The 24137-nt window shown below is 40.7% G+C and overlaps 1 protein-coding gene across 2 annotated transcripts in view; it reads right to left on the minus strand.

Moving 5' to 3' along the window:
* Positions 1–4859: 4859 nt before the first annotated feature.
* The window catches only part of LOC125466034 (protein jagged-2-like), a 44101-nt gene continuing 24823 nt past the window's right edge, over positions 4860–24137 (minus strand). The window contains exons 8-11 of one of the 2 annotated variants that reach the window (XM_059638505.1): positions 23795–23974; positions 21158–21262; positions 13158–13182; positions 4860–7186 (exon numbers count right to left, since the gene is read on the minus strand). In XM_059638505.1, the coding sequence (XP_059494488.1) occupies positions 7072–7186; positions 13158–13182; positions 21158–21262; positions 23795–23974 (425 nt within the window). In that variant the 3' untranslated portion in view covers positions 4860–7071. The remainder of the gene's footprint in view (positions 7187–13157; positions 13183–21157; positions 21263–23794; positions 23975–24137) is intronic. The other variant, XM_059638506.1, reaches the window with a different exon arrangement.

The following is a 24137-nucleotide window of genomic DNA, read 5'->3' on the forward strand; positions in this document are numbered from 1 at the left end:
GTCCACTGCTGTTTGTCATTTTTATAAATGACCTGGATGAGGGCGTAGAAGGATGGGTTAGTAAATTTGCAGACGACACTAAGAATGGTGGAGTTGTGGATAATGACGAAAGCTGCTGTAGGTTGCAGAGAAACATAGATAAGCTGCAGAGCTGGGCTGAGAGGTGGCAAATGGAGTTTAATGCAGACAAGTGTGAGGTGATGCACTTTGGTAGGAGTAACCAGAAGGCAAAGTACAGGGCTAATGGTAAGATTCTTGGTAGTGTAGATGAGCAGAGAGATCTCGGTGTCCATGTACACAGATCCTTGAAAGTTGCCACCCAGGTTGACAGGGCTGTTAAGAAGGCATACAGTGTTTTAGCTTTTATTAATAGAGGGATCAAGTTCCGGAGGTTATGCTGCAGCTGTACAAAACTCTGGTGCGGCCGCACCTGGAGTATTGCGTACAGTTCTGGTCACCGCATTATAAGAAGGATGTGGAAGCTTTGGAAAGGGTGCAGAGGAGATTTACTTGGATGTTGCCTGGTCTGGAGGGAAGGTCTTATGAGGAAAGGCTGAGGGACTTGAGGCTATTTTCATTAGCGAATAGAAGGTTGAGAGGTGACTTAATTGAAACATATAAAATAATCAGAGGGTTAGATAGGGTGGATAGGGAGGAGCCTTTTTCCTAGGATGATGACGGCGAGCACGAGGGGGCATAGCTTTAAATTGAGGGGTGAAAGATATAGGACAGATGTCAGAGGTAGTTTCTTTACTCGGAGAGTAGTAAGGGAATGGAACACTTTGCCTGCAACAGTTGTAGATTCGCCAACTTTAGGTACATTTAAGTCATCATTGGACAAGCATATGGACATACATAGAATAGTGTAGGTTAGATGGGCTTCAGATTGGTATGACAGGTCAGCACAACATCGAGGGCTGAAGGGCCTGTACTGTGCTGTAACGTTCTATGTTCTATGTTGTTGGGGGTGCCTGTTGCCTTTTACACATGCTAGTATCATTAGCATCTAGCTGCTGTGTTTGCACTGTGTCTGGTGTGTGGGTTTTGTGACTTCAGAGTTTCACTTGGCCAATGTACCCAGCATCCCTTGCTGTTTGGCCAAGTTGGCAATCTGTGTTTTAGCAGCCTGGAGGCTGCCACAGTGAGTAAACAAAATATATCCTCAACACAGAATACACAATATTAAAACAACTGCTGTATTGTTCCAGTAATAAATAAAGTATTATTATTTTCTTATTATCAAGTAAAAGTAAAGATTTGAATAGTCAGAGATAGTAGGAACCGCAGATGCTGGAGACTCTGAGATAACAAGATGTAGAACTGGATGAACACAGCAGGCTAAGCAGCATCAGAGGAGCAGGAAGGCTGACTTTTCGGGCAGAGACTCTTCTTCAGAAATTTTGAATACTCATCTCAGTCTTAATTTAAGAAAGAATACCAGATTTAATGTACAGAGGAAAATAGTTCACCTGACACCTTGAAAATCACTTTTTACACAAACTTAGAAACTAAAATATTTGAAAACTATATCAGAGATAATGAGAACTGCAGATGCTGGAGAATCCAAGATAACGAAAACTGTTTGGTGTATAAGTAAATTAACATGATTTCTCTTTTCTGCCAGTTGATGGCAATGCAAGCTGCAGTCAAAGCTGTCAAAGGATATCTGTTGGATTATAAGGTACAGAACTGAAATGCTTGTCTATTCTTAACAGGCTTTAAACTTGAAAAGAATGCCCTTTCCCATTACTTATCTAACACCGTTCAGTCCTATTCACTACAAAATATTTATTTTGTTTATACTGGAATGTATTCTCCCTCCCACCTGAGAAAATCACATATGCATTTTATCTTTCATTTTAAATTTATGAATGTTTCAAAAGTTGTTTGCAACTTTGGTATTCTATTTGATCCTGAGCTGGGCTCCTAGATCATTACTGATTGCCCGTTACCATATTTCTATAATAGTATCACATACCTGTTGGAAACCTCATCCAGGTCTTGGTAATCTCCAGGCTCAACTTTTGATTACTCTCCTGAAAGGCCTTTCATATTTTACGCTTCATAATGCTAAACTCATTCAAAATTCTAGCTGCCCATGTATTAGCTTGTACCAAGTCCCCCAATATCCCCAAGGTCACAGACAGACCTCCAGTGCCTCTCAATCTGCCAGCATCTTGATTTTAAAAGTTCTCTCCTTGAGTTAAAGGCAGTTTACGGCCTTCCTCGTCCCAATTTCTGTAATCTTCTGAGAAAAGAAATTCCTCCTCATCTCAGTCTTAAATTGGTGCTCTTTATTCTGAGACTTTTTTCCTCTGCGCCTATGGAGCAGGGAAAACATCCTCTTGGCATTTACCCTAACAATCCCTTAGGAATCCTACATTATTGAAATGAAATCACCTCCAACTCTTCTAAATTCCAGTGTGTATAGTCCCAACTTATTTTGCCTTTCTCATAAGACAAGCCCTCTGTACAAGAGATTATCTTAGTGAATCTTCACAGGATTGCCTACAGTTGAATGATATCTTTCCTTCAATAAGGGGACCAAAACTGTTCATTGTACTCCAGATATGGTCTTACCAGCAAATTACACAGTTGTGGTAAGGTTTCCCAGTGATGAAATATAGTTGCATGTTGGATTATCAGTAAAAGAGTACCTTAAATTGATTGTAATGAACACATAAGACACCCACAACATTTGTCTTCACATCAAATGTAAAAAAAAAGCCGGAAATTGCTGAAGAAACTCTACAGGTCTTGCAATATCTGAGAAACAGAATTAACGTTTTGAGTCCAAAATGATACTTCTTAAGAAAAAAAATGTATTGACGTGCAGAATCAATGATTAATTCCAAATAATAATGCACAGTCAAAGTTAAAAAAGAAAAATAGGGAACCAGAGCACTGCACAATATTCATGTAACAAATCAGTACAAACGGAACAAATATATCAGAAAGTAAAACCTTTAATGTCTCCTGGGAGTAGCAATTCATTGAAATGAATTGACTGACAAATCCATGGGTCTTTTGTGATACTCCAGTATAGAGCAAGCTGCTCAACAGAAAGTTATTTTGCTAATATGCTCTCTGCAAGACCAAGCCAATTGTGCCAATGGGACACTTATTGAGATAGCCTTGGAATATAATTTACAGGAATCCCCACAGGATCCTGGAACAGATAGTGTCTCAATGCAATTACTGAAAGATGCATTGAGAATCTTTCTTTGTTCAGATCAGGATACAAAAGTGGCTGTCGCAACCATCAGTGAAAAGGAAATTAAGTTAAAACCAACGCTGATCACATTGGTCATATAGCATGGGCCCATCTATGTAGCAGTGATTGAGTTATACTCTGAAGAAGGGTCACTGGATTTGAAATGTAAACTCTGCTTTCTCTCCATAATTATTGACAGACCTGTTGAATTTTCCTTGCAATTTATGCTTTTGTTTTGATCTTGAAATTAAGTTTGGATTGTATCTTATAAACAAGGCTTCTCTTGTTATATAACTAAGTATTTAAGACTAACTGTTGCCCATGGAATTTAACCAGTAAGTTGTCAATATTTTCAGCAGAGGAGGAAAAAGAGCGTAAAAACAAATGAATTCATGTAAATTGAGGCATCATCGTTACATGTAAGATAAAGTAGGTATACAAAGATATATCAATTGTTTATTCAGTTGATTCAGGGGAGCTCTGGGACTGTGGACGAATGGCAAAGTTAAGACATCATTTACTAGGTACAAGCATTGATTGTGGGTGTGTAGTGGGTGTTTGGAACAGGAGATTCGGGAATTGACACTTTTTAAGATTTCAGGGTTTTAACAGGGACAAGTATTGTCATTAATACACCCTGCAGTTTGATCAAATTACTCTTCCACAGTTCCACAGTAGACCAATCAGCTATCCAGCATGTTCCGTCATGCAATTACAGCATGTCTGATCTCCATCTTAATCAAACTACCTGCCTTAATACCGAAACTCTGATATCATTGCCTCATGAAAATCTATCAATCTCAGTTTTGAAATTCAATGAGCTAGCATCAACAGCCTTTTAGATTTAAGTATTATCCAGCAGCGCAGTGGCTGCACCCCCTACTCGGGTTCAAGTCCCATAGTAGGCGTATGCATTAAATGTCTCATTACTCATTGCTGATTGCAGAACTTTACCAACCTTAATCGTGGGCTAATTATATAGATAACAATGCCTTCTTATGGCATGTTATCAAAAGGGAAACTGTTCCAAATTTCCACCGTACGCTTGGTGAAGAAGTGTTTTGTAACAATATCCCCAAATGGCCTTTTTAATTTTGAGCTATATTTCATTGTTTTGAGGAGGTAGTTTCACCCTATCTATTCTAACAACACCTATGATCGCATCAAAAATCTCATCTAGATCACTCCCTTAATTTTCCACATTCAAAGGCTGTAAGCTTAGGCTCTACAGCCTATACCCATAATTTAAAACCCTATCATTTACACTTATTTGTCTCAAACTGAGTTGAAGCTCATAATTCACTGAGTATATGAGACAAAGCTGACAGCATCAGGGGTAAATGAAGCATGCTGGAACATGTAGAGAGAAACCATCGCGTAATCAAGCAGGGATTTTGCTTTGAGCAGTGAGAGTTGTTTTCATGGAATAGAAAGATTTTGTGCAAAGTAATTCCTGACTAATAAAGACAGCAACTACAAAGGATGAAGCTCTAAAGATCCATCCTATCAGGAGAAAAAGATCTTTAAGCAAAAACAGATAGTCTGATTCAATATTCATTGTTGCAATGTCCCAGATTTATTAAGAAATTTTATTTGAAAGGTTTGCGTAAAGCTTGGAAAAGTACAGCAAATAATCAAACTGCCAAATAGATTGTCATTACTAATTGCATTGAACACTCTCTTAACAGCATTAAATAAGGAACATCAAATCAAAGCCACACTAGTAACAAATCGTCAGTTTTGCTATATTATAATTAAGCAGAAGATGCAGCACAATAAGATCTTAATGTGATAATACATAAAACAAATTGAAACACAGAAAACTCTACGTACAGTTAAATTAGGTTTACATAATCTCACCTTCAGTTTCTATCATTTTGGAATTGTAAGAATCATTTCAAAATAACAAATTTTGCCATTTTTATACTTCCTGTCTTGGGGACTGTGTCTTAATGTAGTGGGATAATCATGAGAGTACTGCTATTTGGAGTATAACTATTGCCGTGTAGGTAAATGCAGCAGCCAGTCTTACACACAGGAAATCCCACAGAACACAAATGGAAATCAGTTGTGTAGACAGTGTCGTAGAAGGCTGATTTCTAAATTTACAACAAACTCTGAAGTAAGAGAAATGTCTGAAAGTGGGATGAGAGGAGGTAGGTTAAGCAGAAATATCAAATCTATTTTCACTAATGGGATGCATAGTCCTTTAAGGTGGAGCTTTGGTCGGGTAAAATTAAATAAAATTCATTTTCCTATTGCATTATATATGTGTTAATTTAGCAAATACTAACAGATCATGGCATATAACTCCAATAAGAAAATAGCACTTGGAATAATTCTTCCCAAACTTCAATAAAATTCAAACAGTTTCAAAGAAGGAATATGCAATGTATCATAGGTTACACTGAATGAATCCATCTGACATATAAAATGAGTCTGACCCATTTCCTCATTACTAAAATATATGTTTAGGCTAATCCTTGCCATACAAAACAACTAGCCCTCTCATTTACTATCAATAATAATGGTTAATGCATCTTAAGGGCTAGATGCATATGAGGCCTCGGTTTTGCTCAGAAATACATGCCAACGTTACATTGGCCTTAAAAGTTGCATGAGATCAAAGACAATATTGGCACAGTTGTTAAAAGATGCCTAGTGGCTTAAGGCCCACCATCATAGAGCAGGCCTCACCTGTTGATCCACAAACAGAAATTAATCTTTTAGCAAAAGGAAGGAAGTAGAAAACTAGTCTCAAGTAAAAGTCACAACATTTGCTAACTCATCAAATAGCTATTGTGCAGATAGAGAATTTGTTATTAGTGAAAAATACGTGAAGAATCTGTCCTGATGAAGATAACCAAAACCAAATGAACCAAGAGATCAAAAACCCATTATTGGTTTTAAATGGGCTAATGCCTCCACTCAGAGAACAAAGCACAAATGTCATATAAATGCATTAAGCATTCATTTTCTGTTATTTGGTTTGTGGACGTTGCTGCCTGGGCCAGCAGTTATTGCCTGTCCCTAGTTGTCCTTGAGAAGGTGGTGGTGAGCTGCCTTCTTGAACCTCTGCAGACCACCTGAGGGTTGAGCCATAATACAATAAGGGAGGGAAGGAGTTCCAGCATTTTCATCCAGTGCCAATAAAGAAATGGTGATAGATTTCTGAAGTCAGGATGGTGAATGGCTTCGTGTTCCCATGTATCTGCTTCTTTTGTCCTTTTAGATGGAAGGTGCTGTCTAGGAGTCTTTGGTGAAGACCTGTAATGCATGTTATAGATGGCACACATGGGTGCAATTGAGCATGGTTGGTGGTGAGCATGGGTGGTGGAGGAAGTGGATGCTTATGGATGTGGTTGCAGTCAAGCGGGCTGCTTTGTCATGGATGGTGTCAAGCTTCTTGACTGTTTTTGGAGCTGCATCCACCCAGGCAAATTGGGAGTATTCCATCACACTCATGCCGTGCCTTGTAGATGATGGATAGGTTTTGGGGAGTCAGAAGGTGAACTACTCACCACCGTATTCCTAGTCCCTGACCTTCTCTTGCAGCCTCTGTGTTTATGTGGTGAGTCCAGTTGAGTTTCTGATCAATGGTAACCCTCAGGATGTTGATAGTTGGGGATTCAGTGATGTTAACATCAATAACTATCAGGGATGGTGATTAAATTGTCTCTTATTGGAGATAGTCATTGCCTACAAATGCAATAGTAATTTGTAGCTTAATAGTGATACATGTGAAATGACTAAGTTAATGTCAAACTTTCAAAAAATAGGAAGCTCCAGTTTCTAAAGGTTTCCAGTTTAATGGTGCCATCTATTGACAACTATTATAAGCCTTTGCATATGTTCTGCTACATGCTGAGGTTGACGTAAATCTCTTCTTGTGGTATGTCATTATTCAGATGTGGAGATGGTATGCTATATATATCTTGATTTTCATATGCTACGGTCTTCTGTTGCATGGGGCTAGAAAGGTAAATGTGGTTTGATTAATTTTCTTACTTTAAATGAATGGATAAAATTTATAAACCTCAATTTTGTACAATATAATGAAGGCGTTTCAGTCAAGCGAGAAGTATTAATTCAATCTCATATTTGAGGAGGAAGACAGTACTGAACTCGCTTTCTTTCAATGACCAATTAACTCATCAAACTGTTTTCCCCAATAAATGCCCTTTTCAGTTTGACCTTAAAGGTTTGTGAGAAGCTTATAGATGTTTTGGTTTCAATGATTGCAGCATCATAAAATCCTCAGATTTCCCCTCATTCCAGTACTGATTCCACATCACAGAAACTTCTCCTGGTTTAACTTTGTCCATCTTCAGCAGGCATTTTGCATTTCTGAGCTGTTTCTGTGGCACTAACTATTACCTGTTTTACTGCCTCTCAGTACACTAATGCTCACTGATGGCATATATAGTTGCTTCTGGGCAGATATTATTTCAAACTGTCACCCTTGCTCATGCGGTCAAAAACAAATACTTGGCTCTCCTTTGCGAGGCCTTTCTTAGTGTGAATAGACTGAGCGCTAATGCTGTGCACGATGAGTTTCTGGAATGTGTTAAGAATGGTTTCTTCAGCCAGAGAGTGGTGGGCCTTTGGAATTCATTGCCATGGAGTGCAGTGGAGGCCGGGACGTTAAATGCCTTCAAGGCAGAGATCGATAAATCCTTGATCTCACAAGGAATCGGGGCTACAGGGAGAGTGCAGGGAAGTGGAGTTGAAATGGCCATCAGCCATGATTTAAATGGTGGAGTGGACTCAATGGGCTGAATGGCCTTACTTCCACTCCTATGTCTTATGGTCTTATGGTTTTCTAGGGCAATAGATTAGAAGAACTAGATCTTCCAAAATTCTAATGATTCTGGACCAGTTCATACAATTGGAAGGTAACAGGTATCATCCTGCTATTTATAAAGGGAGGAAGAGAGAACACAGGGAGTTATTGTTAGCTTTACATCACTTGTGGGGTAAATGCTATAATCCACTATAAAGTATGTAAAAAAAAATGAGCATGTGGATAATGGCAATCTGATTGGGCATTGCCAGGAAGGATTTGTGAATGAGAAACCATGTTTATCACACCTGTCAGAGTTTTTTGTGGACAGAATTGTGAACAGAATTGACAAACGTGAGTCAGTAGGCACAGTATAGAGTTTGGAAGAGCTTTGAACAAATCTCCCACAGGAGGCTGGTTTGCACTTTTAATGCACATAGCTTGGGAAGTAATATACTGGCATGAACTAAGGATTTATTAAAAGGCAGAAAGAAGGAAGTAGGAATAAGGAGTCATTCTCACACTGGCTGTGCATAGCCAGCAAGAATCAGTACTTGGACCCAAGTTGTTCACAAAAATGTCAATGATTTGGATTTGGGGACAAAATGTAATATTTTAGGTTCACAGATGTCACAAAGCTAGGTATAAACGTGTGTTGTGAAGAAGATGCAGAGTGGGTTCAAATGGATTTGGATAGATAAAATGAGTGGGCATGAACTTAGGGTGAATATAATGTGGAAAAACGTGAAGTTATTCACTTTGGTAAGAGGAACAGTTGTGCAGAGTATTGCTTAAATGGTAACAAGATTAGAAAGTGTAGGTATACAAAGGGACCTGGATGATCTTGTCGATAATGCTACTGAAGGCTAACGTGCAGACCCAGCAGACAGCTAGGAAGGCTAATGTTATATTAGCCATGTCTGAAAGTGGATTTGAGGACCAGAATAGCAAAGTCTTTCTTCAATTGTATAGAAATTTGTCTAGACCCCATCTGGAGTACTGTGTGCACTTATAATCCCCTAACTTTACCAACGGTATTATAACCATTGAGGGATGCAACACATGTTCCCTACACTTATTCCCAGGAAGGCGGGACTGTTCAATGAAGAAAGATTAGGGAAACTGGGTCTCAAGTGTTCTGAAAAATGAAGATAATCTAACTGAAACCTGCAAAATAGGTCATATTTCATTTATTCATTCAGAGTACGAGGGTGTCACTGGCTAGGCAACATTTATTGCCCATCCCTAATTGCCCAGAGGGCAGTTAAGAGTCAATCACATTGCTGTGGGTCTGGAGTCACACATAGGACAGACCAGGTAAGGATGGAAGTTTCGTTCCCTAAAGAACACTAGTGAACCAGATGGGTTTTTCCGACAATCGATAATGGATTGATGGTTATCATTAGATTGTTAATTCCAGATTTTCTTTTTATTGAATTCAAACTCCACCATCTGCCATGGCAGGATTTCAACCCAAGTCCCCAGAACATTATCTGGGGTCTCTGGATTAACAGCCCAGCAATAATACCACTAGACCATCGCCTCCCCAATATTTGTTGTAGGGTAGATGCAGGTGAGATGTTTCTCCTGGATAGGAAGTCTAGAACTAAGAGGCAATCTAATGGGGGGGGCATAAAGGAGAAACAACTAGGACCTAGATGAAGGAAAGTTTTCTTTATTATTCAAGGGATTGTGAATCTTTGGAATTGCCCACCCCAGAGGGCGTGGGAGCTCAGTATTACTATTCGAACTGATTCGGATGGCTTCACATTTAAATAGTCTTCTACAATTCACTATTCAGGCTCATAAATGAAATATAGTCAAAGATACCAAAGGCCAGGCAGACCATACAAAAATATAATATATCTAAGATAATGCTTTCAGTTTTATACAGAATGGTTAAACTTTATGACACCTAGATTCTATCATGACTTACAGAGCAATGCTTTTAATGATTTCTGCAGTAATTATACATAACTGTTAGAATTAATGTACCATTTAAAATAAAGTGCAGGATTATAACAATGACCCAACATGAATTCTGATTTTATATATAAAATAGATATATACAAATATTCATTTCTGAATGATTTTTATAGAAATCGGATCAAAAATAAGAAACACAGGCATGCTGAGCATGGGATTGGGCACAGTACCCTCGCCAAAACTGTAGTCTTCAATAATTTAGTCACATAGAAATTGGCCATTTTACAAGCAGCTGTCCTACTGTGATGCTGAAAAAACTTCCAGTTGCAACAGGGCAATTTTTCATTTTCGCTGCTTTTCCTTGGAAAAATCAAGTCAATAGGGATTTGTAAATACACAGTAAAACTCAGTTATAAGCTTTTTGAGAGTCCAGTATTCAGTGGAAACTAATTTGCCCCATATTATAATCCAGACTCCAGGACATGAAGGGAAATCAAGGATAGGCGATGGCCTTGTGATGTCATCGCTAGACTATTATTCCAGAAACCCAGCTAATGTTCGAATCCCACCATGGCAGGTGGTGGAATTTGAATTCAATAAATAAAAAGAAAGTCTGGAATTAAAACTCTACTGATCATCACGAAATCATTGCTGATTGTTGGAAAAACCTATTTGGTTTACTAATGCCCTTCAGGTTCACATATGCCCTGTGGTTGGCTCTCAGTTGCCCTCTGAAATGGCCTAACAAGCCACTCAGTTGTACCAATCGCTACCAAGTCTCAAAGAAATGAAACTGGACGGATCACCTGGCATTGACTTAGACACCGGAAAAGACAACAGCAGAAACAACCCTGTCAGCCATGCAAAGCCCACCTCACTAACATCTGGGGGTTAGTGCCAAAACTGGGAAAGCTGTCTCACAGACTAGTCACGCAACAGTTTGACATAGTCATACTTACGGAATCATATCTTACAGACCCAGTACACCATCATCAACATCCCTGGATATGTCCTTTCCCTCTGGCTGGACAGACCGAGCAGAGGTGGAAGCACAGCTGGATACAGTCAGGAGGGTGTTTGCTCTGGGGGTCCTCAACGTTGACTTTGGATCCCATGAAGTGTCATGACTTCAGGTTAAACAAGGGCGAGGAAACCACCTGCTGATTACCACATGCCGCCCTCCCTCAGTGATGAATCAGTACTCCTTAATGTTGAACACTTAGAGGAAGCACTGAGAATGGCAAGGGCACAAAATATACTCTGGAGGAGGGATTTCAATGCCCACCACTAACAGTGGCTCGGCAGAAGTACTACTGATCAAGCTGGTCGAGCCCTAAAGGACATAGTTGCTAGACTGGGCCTGCGGCAGGTGGTGAGGGAACCAACAAGAGGAGAAAAACATATCTGACCTCATTCTCACCAAATATGCAATATGACAGTATCAGTAAGAGTGATCAGTGCACAGTCCTTGCGGAGATGAAGTCCCGCCTTCACGTTGAGAACGAATTCCATCATGTTGTGTGGCACTATCACCGTGCTAAATGGGGCAGGCTTTGCACAGATCTAACAATTCAAGTTTTAGCATCCATGAGGCGTCGTGGACCATCAACAGCAGCAGAATTGTACTCCCGCACAATCTGTAATCTCATGGCCCAGCATAGTCCTCACTCAACCACTACCACCAAGCCAGGGAATCAATCCTGGTCCAACGGAGAGTGCAGGAGGGCATGTCAGGAGCAGCACCAGGCATACCTGAAGATGAGGTATCAACCTGGTGAAGCTGAACTGGGCTACTCGTACACCACAACAGTGAAAGCAGCAAGTGACAGACAGGGCTAAGCCATCCCACAACAAACTGATCAAATCTAAACTCTGCAGTCCTGCCACATCCATTTGTGAATGGTGGCGGACAATTAGACAACTCACTGGAGGATGAGCCTCCACAAATGTCCCCTTTCTTAATGATGGAAGAGCCCAGCACATCAGTGCAAAAGATGAGGATGAAGCATTCGCAGCAATCTTCATCCAGAAGTGCTGAGTGGATTATCCATCTCAGCCTCTTCCAGTGGTATCAGCATTATAGATAACAGTCTTCAGCCAATTCGATTCACTCTACATGATATCAAGAAACTGTTGGAGACAGTGGATACTGCAAATGCTACCAGCCCTGACAACGTTCTGGCAATAGTACCGAAGACTTGTGCTTCAGAACTTGCCACTCCCTTAGCCAAGCTGTTCCAGCACAATAACAACACTGGTATCTACCCAACAATGTGGAAAATTTCTCAGGTATGTCCTGTGCACAAAAAGCAAGACAAATCTAACCTGGCCAATTACTGTCCTGTCAATCTCCTCTTGATCATCAGTAAAGTGATGGAAGGTATCATCAACAGTGCTATTAAGCAGCACCTGCTCAGCATTAACGTGCACTGACTCTCCAAAGCACATCCCTCTGAGGCCCACCCCCTACACTTCCAAAGGAAAATCCATCTGACTTACACACCCTTGGGCACTACAGGTATGGCCAATCCACCTAACCTGCACATTTTCAGACTGTGGGAGGAAACTGGACTACCCAGAGGAAACCCCACAGATGCAGGAAGAATGTACAAACTCCACACAGATAGTCACCCAAGGGTGGAATTGAACCTGGGTCCCTAGCGTTGTGAGGCAGCAGTTCTAATTACTGAACCACCTGCCATGTCCTTTCATGTGTGCTCTGCCTGAAGGTAGGTCCTGGGCTCATTGTCGGCTGATGCTTCGTCCTAAGCGATTTTCTTGGCAGCTATTGTCAATGGTTGTTTACCATTGTCTTTCACTACACAAGTAATTACCCACATACATGCGGTTATGAAGCTGTCAATTATTAATTAAAACTGCGAGACTACGCGCCAACTTGGATTTTAATAATGATCACTCTGAAATTATTAGAGCAATACAACTTGCGATAAGCATTGTGTATTTCACTCTCCATTCTGCATTTTTTTGCCAGAAATTTCTTTATTTCTATCACCATTTCCAGAAGACATCCACTTCTTTGTCATACAGAAAATAAACACAAATTTGGTGATTTTCTTCGACCAGGTGTGTTTGTATTTAGGTTATGTGACATTACTGTAAAAGCAATAATCATATTGGCATTCTTGAATTTGCAGGCACTTATAAACATAGCTCCATCTGGAACTGTGTCTCAGAGGTAAAGAACTGAAGGATTTTGATAGCTTCAATACTCACAAGTCATCACTGGTGTTGTTTTGTTCTGTTGGAAATGAAAAAGAAGTGCAACATTACTTTAGAGGTAATCGTAATCAACATTGAATATTGTTGCTGATATCCTATCTCACAATAAAATGTACTCAATCACCCTCTCATCTTCATTTACAATGTTCAACAAATGGCAATGTTACAAAAGCCAGCCCATTCCGAGATATTATAACCTCCTCAGGCGCGAATGGAATTTGACCCTGGGCCTCTAAGCTCAGAGGGAGGGACACTACCACTACACCACAAGAGGCCACAGAACCAACCAGAACATACTCCGTGGTTAATAGAAAGCTCCTAATGTTATTTAGAGTATGTGTTGGCAGCATTTATGGTTATGATTTTGGAGGTAGGCTATCAACATTTTAAAAAGAGCGAAGATGTTGTTGATATCAAGGTGTGGAGCTGGATGAACACAGCAGGCCAGGCAGCATCAGAGGAGCAGAAAAGCTGACATTTCAGTTCTAGGCCCTTATTCTTCAGTTTTTCTGAAGAAGCGCCCAGACCCGAAACATCAGCTTTCCTGCTCCTCTGACGTTGGCTGGCCTGCTGTGTTCATCCAGCTCCACACCTTGTTACCTCAGAATCCAGCATTGGCGGTTCGTACTATCTTTGAACATGTTGTTGGGTGCGTTTATAGGTTCCAAAGGATCTTGTGACACACTGATTGTGTCCCTAGATGTGGACCAGATGATCCAGCTTCAAGTTTCACCTAAATGTGAAGCATATCAGCTAGGATCAAATGGCAGTGCAGAATTGATGGGTTGAACAGACTACTCCTGCTTCTATATCTTATGGTCTTATCCTAGGGATGTACCTGAACAGTTGATTAACTTATCTAGAGGTACTATCAAACCTGAAGTAAATTTTAGAGAAGTGTGAGAACAATAAGGCAGTGATAATAGAGGATTTTTAACTACACAAATATTAAACTTGCATAGGTTAAGTGTGCAAGGGAGGGAGGGTGAAATTTTATTAAGTTTCAGCCAGGAATATTTTTTAAACTAGCATATAAAAATCTCAACAAAGCAGGTAGCAGTTCATCCCAGGCGGGAGAAAGGGTGTATTCTGGAGACAGTGACAACAACTCAGTTAGATTAATGGTAGTTATGGATTGGGATAAGGATAGGCCAGGTATAAAATGTCTAAACAGAGAAAAGTTTAATTTTGTGTACAATTTGGCCCAAGTGGATTGGGAAGAGCAGATAAAACTGTGTCAGAGAAAAGAGAGACATTCAAGGGGGCAGGTGTGAAAGTACAGGGTTAATATGTTCCCATTTCAGCAAAGGGTAGGACAAAAAGCCTGAAAGCTCTGGAATGTGAAGGGATGTGCAGGCGAGGAACAAAAGAATAGAAGCTAATAGAACATAGAGAAGTACAGCACAGTACAGGCCCTTCGGCCCATGATGTTGTGCTGTGGAATAATCCTAATAGAAGAATTTTCTGGTTTCCTTCCACAGTCCAAAGGTGTGCAGGTTAGGGTGGATTGGCCGTGCTAAATTGTCCCATCGTGCCCAGGGATGTGCAGGTTAGGGTAGATTGGCTGTGCTAAATTGTCCCATAGTGCCCAGAGATGTGCAGATTAGGGTGGATTGGCCGTGCTAAATTGTCCCATAGTGCCCAGGGATGTGCAGGTTAGGGTGGATTGGCCATGCTAAATTGTCCCATAGTGCCCAGGGATGTGCAGGCTAGCGTGGATTGGCCATGCTAAATTGTCCCATAGTGTCCAGGGATGTGAAATGGCAGATACCGAGAGCTCAATATGGCAAGGTCCTTAGAGAAGTGCAGGGGGAATTAGAAAAGCAAAAAAAATGCACACAAAAGTATTTATGGGAATAATAAACAAAAACCCAAAGTTTTTAACAAAATATATGTAAAGAGCAAGCGAATGACTAGGGAAAGAGTATAGTGCATTAGGAGCCATAGAAGTAACTGATATGTCCATCTGGAGAACTGGGTGCAATCCCTATTGAATATGCTATGTAGGTCTTCATATAGGAAAAGGACAATGCGTTAAGAGAAATTAATAGAGACAGAGAGAGGAAGTACAAACTGGATTAGCAACTCTAAAGTATATAAAACAACAGGCCCAGATTAGTTGTATTCTGGTTGTTGGTAAATCAGGAGAAATCAGAGGCTTGGCAGTAATTTTCAAATCCTCCCTGAGGTGCCAGAAGACTGGAGGATCACTAACACTGTCTCATTATTTAAAAAGGAAGGGACAAACCAGGACATTACAGGCAAATTTTGGTGATGGGAAAATTCCCCGTTGGTTGTGAGATTGCTTAGCTCTGTCTCTCACTTGCTGATAATACTGTTTGGCATGGCAAGTAGTTTCTTTTGGTAGTTTTTCCAGGTTGACACCTGTATAGGATGGACCAAAGGGTTGAAAGGTAATGATGGTTTTCGACAGCTGCATGGGAAAGTAGGTGGTACAGGTTGGGAAATAGGCTGGGGAAGTTTAGAATGGTACTTGACAAACTGCATGACCTTGAATGAGTCCTGTGAACATTTCTTTACTGGCTGAAGACGATACTTGCAGCGTGTCTTTTCTGTAGCTGTTTACAGTACTGTTGTTTCCCAGTGTTGCTATTTGTTCCACTGTATAAGAGAGAGAGAGTTTTGTTTCAAGTCGCTGGACTTCACCTCGGACTGGGATCAGGAATGATGCCAGGAATAGCTCAGCCTGCAGACTAGCTGTAGATTGTGGGGCCCCTGACATGCAGAGGGTGTAAGGTTTAATGTTTCTTTCCTCCCTTTTTCATTCTTTTTATTTACTTAATAAATGTACCTTTTTTTTGTCTTTTATTGTTACCCAATAAGTGTTCATGTTTAATAAGGATTGCTGTTGCCAAGCTTCCTCTTAACTGAATCTGAAAAGAACTGCTTGAACACGCTCTGTGATCTAAGACAACACTTCATTTTTCAGTCGCCTTGGAAACCTACAACCCAATGGTCTCAATGTGGACTTTATTAGCTTCAAAATCTCCCCAACCCTGGTCTCATCCCAAGACCAGCCCTCCGTCTCATTCCTGCCTCCTTGACCTGTCCGTCTTCTCTCCCACCTATCCACTCCTCCCACCTCACTGACCAATCCCCTCCACCACTGCCTGCTATCACCATCCCACCTACCTTTCCCAGCCCAAACCCGCCTCTACTTATTTCAGAGCCCTCTTCCTCTCCCACATTTTTGAAGCAGGATCCCAACCTGAAACGATGGGTTTCCTGCTCTTCTGATGCTGCCTGGCCTGCTGTGTTCCTCCAGCTCCACACTGTGTAATCGCAGACTCAAGCATCAGCAGTTACTATCTCATTTTTCAATCTGCCTGGTGCTGCTCCTGGCTTGGTCTCCTGCACTCTTCATTGAGCCAGAGTTTGTAGAATCTCGAAAATGCAGAGTAAGGCTATTTGGTTCATAGAGTCTGTGTGAGCCCTTTGAACAGCAACCCGCCCCTTACCCTATCTCTGTAACCCCTCAATTACCTTGGCTAACCCATCTAGATTGACATCCCTAGACAGGAAGGAGTAAATTAGCATGGCACATCTCTGGACTGTGGAAGGAAACTGGAGCACCCAATGGAAACCCATGGAGATATAGGGACAGCGTGCAAGCTTCACACAGCCAGTCACCCAAGGCTGGAATCCAAACCAGATCCTTGGTGCTGTGAGGCAGCAGTGCTAGCCACTGAGCCAACTGTGCTGCCTAGAGTTCTCCCCTAGCTTGATGGTAATGGTTGAGTGGAGAATATGCCAGGCCATGAGGTTTCAGGTTGTTTTGGAGTAAACTCTACTGCTGTTGATGACTAACAGTGCTTCATGGATGCCCAGTCTTGATTTCCTGGATCTGTTCAAAGTCTGTCCCATTTAGCACTACAGGATAGAAGGTATATTCAATGTGCAGGGGGGACTTCATCTCCAGAAGGACTGTGCAGTTGTCACTGTTACTGATACTGTCATGGACAGCTGGATCCGAGCCAGCAGATTGGTAAGGATTAGGTCAAATATGAGTTTTCCTCTTGTTGATTCCTTCACCACCTGTCACAGACCTAGTTTAGCAGCTTTATTCTTTAGGACCCGACCAGTTTGATTGGTAATGCAGATGCTAAGCTACTCTTACTGGTGGACTTTGAAACCCCCCACTCAGAGAATATTTTGTGCCTTTGCCATCCTCAGAGCTTCCTTTAAGTGCTGTTCAATTTGGAGGAGTACTGATTCACCAGCTGAAGGAGGACATACATAGAAATCGGCAGCAGGTTTCCTTGCCCATATTTAACCTGAAGCCATGAGTCTTCATGAGGTCCAGCATCAATGTTGAGGATTCCCAAGGCAGGTATATACCACTGTGCAGCCACCTCTTCAGAATCTGCACTGCCGGTAGGACAGACCATATGCAGGGATAGTGACGGCAGTGTCTGAGACATTGTTTATAAGGTATAATTCCATGAGACTAACTATGCCAGGCTGTTGCTTGGCTAGTCTGTGAGACAGCTGTCCCAATGTTGGCACTAACCCCAGATGTTAGTGAGGAGGTTTTTGCAGGGTCGATAGGGCTGTTTCTGTCATTGTGTATTCCGGTGCCTGGGTCAATGCCAGGTGGTCCATCTGGTTTCATTTATTTGTTGAGAGTTCATAGCGATTGATACGACTGAGTGGTTTGCTGAGCCATTTCAGAGGGCAGTTGTGAGTCAACTACATTGTTATGGATCTGGAGTCACATGTCCTTGAAGGGCACTAGTCAGCCAGATGACTTTCATCCTGCAATTGGCAATAGTTTAATGGTCATCAGTGGATTCTTAATTCTAGGCTTTTGTCAATTGATATCATATTCCACTGTCTGCTGTGGCAGGATTTGAATGCGGGTCCCTGGAACATTAGCTGAGTTTCTGGATTAATAGTCCAGTAATAATGTCACGTGGCCATTGCCTGCTCATTATGCAACTACAATGAGCTGAATGGCCTTCATCATTGCTGTAAATGTTGGAGTCTAGGAGGCTGGTTTACTTCAGTAAAAAGAAGTGATTAGAATGGAGACAGAACAGACTGGATTTTGCTTTGAATGTAAAACATGCAAATAAACAATTGAGGAAAACAGAGTGTCATCTCTTTCAGTAAATGGATAGCTAACAGTATCACAATAATGATCCTTGCATCCTCCTTTCAAAATTCTAGGTTCCTCCATGGGCCTTCTTTCCACTATATGTAGTCCAAGTTGTTTGTAGTCTTTTGGGTATAGCAGGGCTTAGAACACAGACAAAGCCTCTTGTTCAAAATGTTACCCTTGTTCTTTCTTTCAAATTGATTAACTGTATATCTCCAGACTTAACAATTTTTGTTTTCAAATGTTCAGCATTTGATTTTTTTCATGCATTGGGCACATGGAGCCTGGCAACATTCTCCAAGAACTGAGCATGATACATTGTTGAAAGGTTTAGATTTTAAAAGAATTGCTGTGTGGATGTTGATGACTGCCGTATTTTTAACCTGAATGTAATGTTGTGTTATGAGTCTGGAATCAGCTGTAGATCAGAGAAGGCAGGGTTCACAAGTTTCCATCTCCGACAGCTATTTACCACCACCGACAACAGCAACAACAATGTAAATTTTTGTAGTGCCTTTTATGTACTGAAGCATCCCAAGGTGCTACGCCGGAACATCATCAATCAAAGTAAGTCTCCAAACCACAGGAGGGAAAATTTAGTAAGAAAAAATTTGGTCAAGAAGATTTAAAGGGGTGTCTTAAATTGAACTAATGAAGGAGAGAGATGTGGGGAGGATGTTCCAGTGCTATAGGCAATTGGAAGCAAGACCTCCCAAAATGGAGTGATTAAATGAGGGATTTGTGAGACAAGTAGGCAGAATTAGAGGAATGTAGGTTTCTTAACTTAATATAACAACAATAGGACTTGAAGTCACAATCTATCACTGACTAATCCAAAAATTCAAAACAATCTGAGTATGATAGGTATGAAAGCTATCCTTTTGTAGTCAGGTGGCTGAGTTCAACTTTCTGTTGTAATTAACATTAAGAGGCAGCAGCCTGCTAAAATACCACTGTGTTTGGATGACCAAATGAGGCATGTCATGGTGGCAGATTCTTGTGGTTAAATACCTTCCCTGCTAAACAGATACACACTGATGCTAACAGCACCGTTGTAGAATTCAAAGGCTAATTCAAACAAGTTTCTCTCGACCAAAAGAGGGCTGAGTATGGACAGCAACACAAGAGATAGAAAAATACAAACTGAAAAATTACAAAGCAGCCTTGATCATAACCAGCTCCACACTGGGTTGTGGTATTATCTTTCTCTCATTGTTTAAAATAAAGATGAATGAGCGGTTCACATTTCTTCTTCTCTACTCTACTGACACTCAGTATTGTGTTCCCTTTCTTAGCTCCCTCCAATTTAACTAATAACAGTCTATTGTGAGGTTTGAACTTCTCACACAAAGTGGTCACCAGCCTCTAAACAGATGTATCTCTCTTCCACTTTCACTTTCATCCAGACTGAACATAACAGTACTTTCACTTCTTTCCTATTCCTTAGTACATCTATTTTTATCTCTGTGTCACCTTGCTTCTTTTTCTTCCCTTTTCTATTTCTGTCTTGAATGCAATAATTTAAATGTATTCTATTGTTCTATTATCCCTTGATTCTCCTGGTTTTAATTGTCTCCATCTCTCAGATCTACCGTTATAATTGGTAAAAGCAATGGTGGAGGTGGTTAGATGGTCATATGATCTCTGTAGTTATGTGCCACACATCGTCCGGTCTTCACTGCTGCTTAATGTTTTTCATATAAAATTTAAATACTATATCTGACTGACTGAAGATCAATTCAACCAATGCTCTCAAGTTACAATAATTTGACTTTCCTTTGTAAGTGCACCACTAACAGCACTCAGAATATTTCAGACTATGCAAACTGAAGCAGCTCATTAGGTCAGCAGCTCATGTGCCATCTTAAACATTCACTCCCTCCTCCATCAGCACACTGTGGCAGTTGTATGTATTGTCTACAATTTACAGTGCAGGAACTTGTCAAATTGCTGACTTCTACCATCTAAATGGACAAGAGCAGAAGTACATGGGAATTCCAGAACCCCCCAGGATTCCCCCAATCACACAATGTCCTGAATTGGAACTCCATCACCATTCAATCCTCAGCATTGTGCATGTAGCACACGAACTGCAGCAGCTCAAGAAGATGATACACCAACACCTCCTCAAAGGCAATTAGAAATACATAATAAATGTTGGTCTCCTTAGCAACACCTGCATCCAACAGATGAAAGTGTTAAATTGAAGGAGGTACATTTCCAAATGGATTCTTTCCTTAGCATTCAGGGTTTGTTGAATCTTTCCCCAAGTCAATGAACAGAAATACAGCAGGACTTTATTCATAGCAACTCTGCTTCCCCACTGCAAGCACTGCCTTCATTGCAACCACCGTGTTAAAACTTAATAAAACTAAATCCCATCTTTAAAAAAGAAACAATGCTTTGTATCTCTCAACACATCTGCAACCACAATGTAAGACAACAGGGGGAAAACGTATTGACTTCTGAAAGAAAAGCAGAAAATATTAGATAGACATCGACAATAGGCCATACAGCAGAATGATGTTTAATGTTATGAGCAGCACCTTCAGATTATATGCTATTATAATTATACTAGAGAGAGTTTTAATCCAGCCTGTGTTACAGAAAACCAACAAAGATTTGGTTTTGCATTTCATTTTCCTCTGTGTTAATAAACATAGATTATCAGTAGGGGTGTAGGTACGAGACTTTCACCTGTTGCTCTGTGCATTTGATTAAGCCCACATTTACCTTTCTTTTTCTGATGGTATGGAGTTGTATCATTTTCTGCCTTAGCAAATGTTTTGACAGAAAGACCCATAAAGTTTAATAACAGATGTTATATGTTAAATGTTATGACATTAGTTTTATGATGATGGGATTAGCATGTTACCTTGAGATTTTCTCCTCTTCCACCAACAGATTACCGATAGGATTAAAGGTGCCATTGCTATGCCTCCCACAGAAATAAGGACTGGTTTGAGGTGGTTTGTAGAGCCTACAGATCCACAACACAGAGAATGAGAATATTGAGATTAGTGAATAGTAGCAATCAATGAACTAGGTTATGCATTGGTAATGCAGGGTTCATTTTCTAAGATAGCATTGCTCACAGTTTTCAGATCTGGAACATTTCCAGATTTGAAAAATTATTCAATGCACATGGGGCAACACGGTGGCTCAGTGGTTAGCACTGCAGCCTCACAGCATCAGGGGCCCGGGTTTGATTCCAGCCTTGGGCAACTGTCTGTGCGGATTCTCCCCATGACTGCATGGGTTTCCTCCCACAGTCCAAAGATGTGCAGGCTAGGCGGATCGGCCATGCTAAGTTGCCTGTAGTGTTCAGGGGTGTGTGGGTTATAGGGGGATGGGTCTGGGTGGGATGCTGCAAGGGGCAGTGTGGACTTGTTAGGCAGAAGGCCCTGTTTCCACACTGTAGAAAATCTAATGTTATGCTACGTATGAATATACAGAATAGGAACAAAGGAAAACCATTCAACCCATGAACTTTCTCCACCATTCAATTTTATCTGTTTTGTTCAGAATTCTGAACTACCTCCAATAGCCCTTGACTTCCCTACTTAACAGTAATCTATCTCTATCTTAAAAGTAATCAATGACCTTACATCCATTGCTTTCTGGGGCACAGATTTCCAAAGGCTGCACAGCAGGCTGCTAAATAAGGTAAGAATCCAATCTTCAATCCATGCTACAGCATTACCCTCTGCTCCACAAACTTATATTTTGCAACAATCTTTGATGTGGTGTCTTAACAAATGCTTTTTGAAAATCCAAGTATAATGCATCTACAGGCCGCCTTGATCCACAGGATGAAAATAAGATAAAGGACTGCAGATGCTGGAAATCTGAAACCTAAACAGAAATTGCTGGAGAAATTCAATTGTTCAGGCAGCACTTAGAACTGTTCTGAAGAAGGGTCACTCTCCTCAAAACATCAATTCTGTTTTCTTTCTACAGATGCTGACAGAACTGCTGAGTTCCTTCAGCAAAGCCTGTTTTTGATCCACATGCACTTTACTCCATTGGAGAACTTCACAAATTGGTTAAATCAGATGTCTCTCTAATGTAACCTATTTAGGAGCTCCCGCACACTGCAGTCTTGACACATCTCCTGAACTGCAATTCTTAATGAGTTTTAGTTATTTAATCATAAATTCATGTAATTATATTACCTTTTATATATTTCATTAACTTTATCATTAATTTGTATATAATGATAGGGGCAGCACAGTGGCTCAGTGGTTAGCACTGTAGCCTCACAGTGCCAGGGTTCGAATCCAGCCTTGGGTAATTATCTGTGCAGAGTTTACACGTTCTCCCCGTGTCTGCGTGGGTTTTCTCCAGGTGCTCCGGTTTCCTCCCACAGTCCAAAGATGTGCAGGCTAGGTGGATTGGCCATGCTAAATTGCCCCTAGTGTTCAGGGGCTTGTGGGTTATAGGGGGATGGGTCTGGGTGGGATGCTTCAAGGGGTGGTGTGGACTTGCTGGGCCGAAGGGCCTGTTTCCACACTGTAGGGAACCTAATCTAATCTAATCATAACAGCTAAGGCTTAAAAAAAACAATATCACATGCCAGAGATTCATTGAACAGTTAACCTTTGCCCCAGTGGTACAGCAAGACCCAATTCCAATCAGTTTGAATAATCTACCCCTGTCCCTGGCTGTTTGACATACAGCCCTCACCACATCTGCTCCTTCAGGTGTTGCTGACTGCCCCTCTTGAGGTCTACCTCTCAACTGCTCATCGAGGTGCTGCTCTCTGTCTGTCTTAGGGTCCTTATCGCAACTGCTCATTTTGGGTTGATGTCTGCGATTCCCTATTCATTTACAGCTACCAGGCCATTTAAACACTAAGAACTTGACAATTACAGATGAGGAGACCAAAAAAAACCTGACTGTCATATTGTTCTACAGTGGTCTTGCAAAGCACCTTCTAATTAAGACACTGATGCCACTGGCAGAGTGCTGGCAGTTATTTATCTGCTCAGCCAGGAGAGTTTCTGTGACCTCTTAGCTGCTGAATAGCAAATAATGTAAGGAGCATGAGTTAACTACAGTTAAACTTACACCCCAGACTTTATTGACCTACGTACCAAATGCCATGCTTCAGTAATATTTATTGTGGAAACTGTTGCTTTATAACTGTTGCCTTCATAACTAAATAACATATTTCTCATTTACTTTTGCTTTTACTAAATGTAAGGCTGAAAAGTGGTTAATGGATACATCATGGCTTCACAGCTACAGGTTGCTGGTTTTCATAACATGGCCCAAAGGCCAAGTTCTGATTAATTTTTTCTTGGCAGGCCTTCTGTTCCAAGTGACTGTGGAGAAATATTTCAGGCTTTGACTCTGGTATGCTAAAAATATTTGCACTAAATATTATTTTTTCATCTTGTTCTTTGTTGGTTAACTAAAGAATGCATGCAAATACAATTGCCCAGCTTTTTACAACTTCCAAATATCAAAGAGTGGAAATTTCAAGTGCCAATAATTGAAGAATATTTACATTGTACATCATGTGAATTCCAGTTTCCTGATTCGTTACAGATGGTTTTTTGATCCCCTTCCAGAGTGTAGTCATCATCAGATGAAAAATGACAAGACGTGTTGTAATGCTTCCCACCATAGGGACCAGAGCAATTCACACTACTGTGGTCTGGTTTCTCTAAAAGTGGACAGGTAATTGCTATGAAGGAACAAACTCATCAGTAAATATAAATTAAAGAGTCTTTCAGTATGTGTTACAGCTTAAGTTGAAATAATCATATTGAAACTAGAGATGATAAGCCATCATTAAAATTTTTAGTTACTTGAGCACCAATATTTATCTCCAAGGAAAGAAGATTCTG

This window comes from Stegostoma tigrinum, chromosome 30 (assembly GCF_030684315.1).
Source record: "Stegostoma tigrinum isolate sSteTig4 chromosome 30, sSteTig4.hap1, whole genome shotgun sequence".
Taxonomy (NCBI): Eukaryota; Metazoa; Chordata; class Chondrichthyes; order Orectolobiformes; family Stegostomatidae; genus Stegostoma; species Stegostoma tigrinum.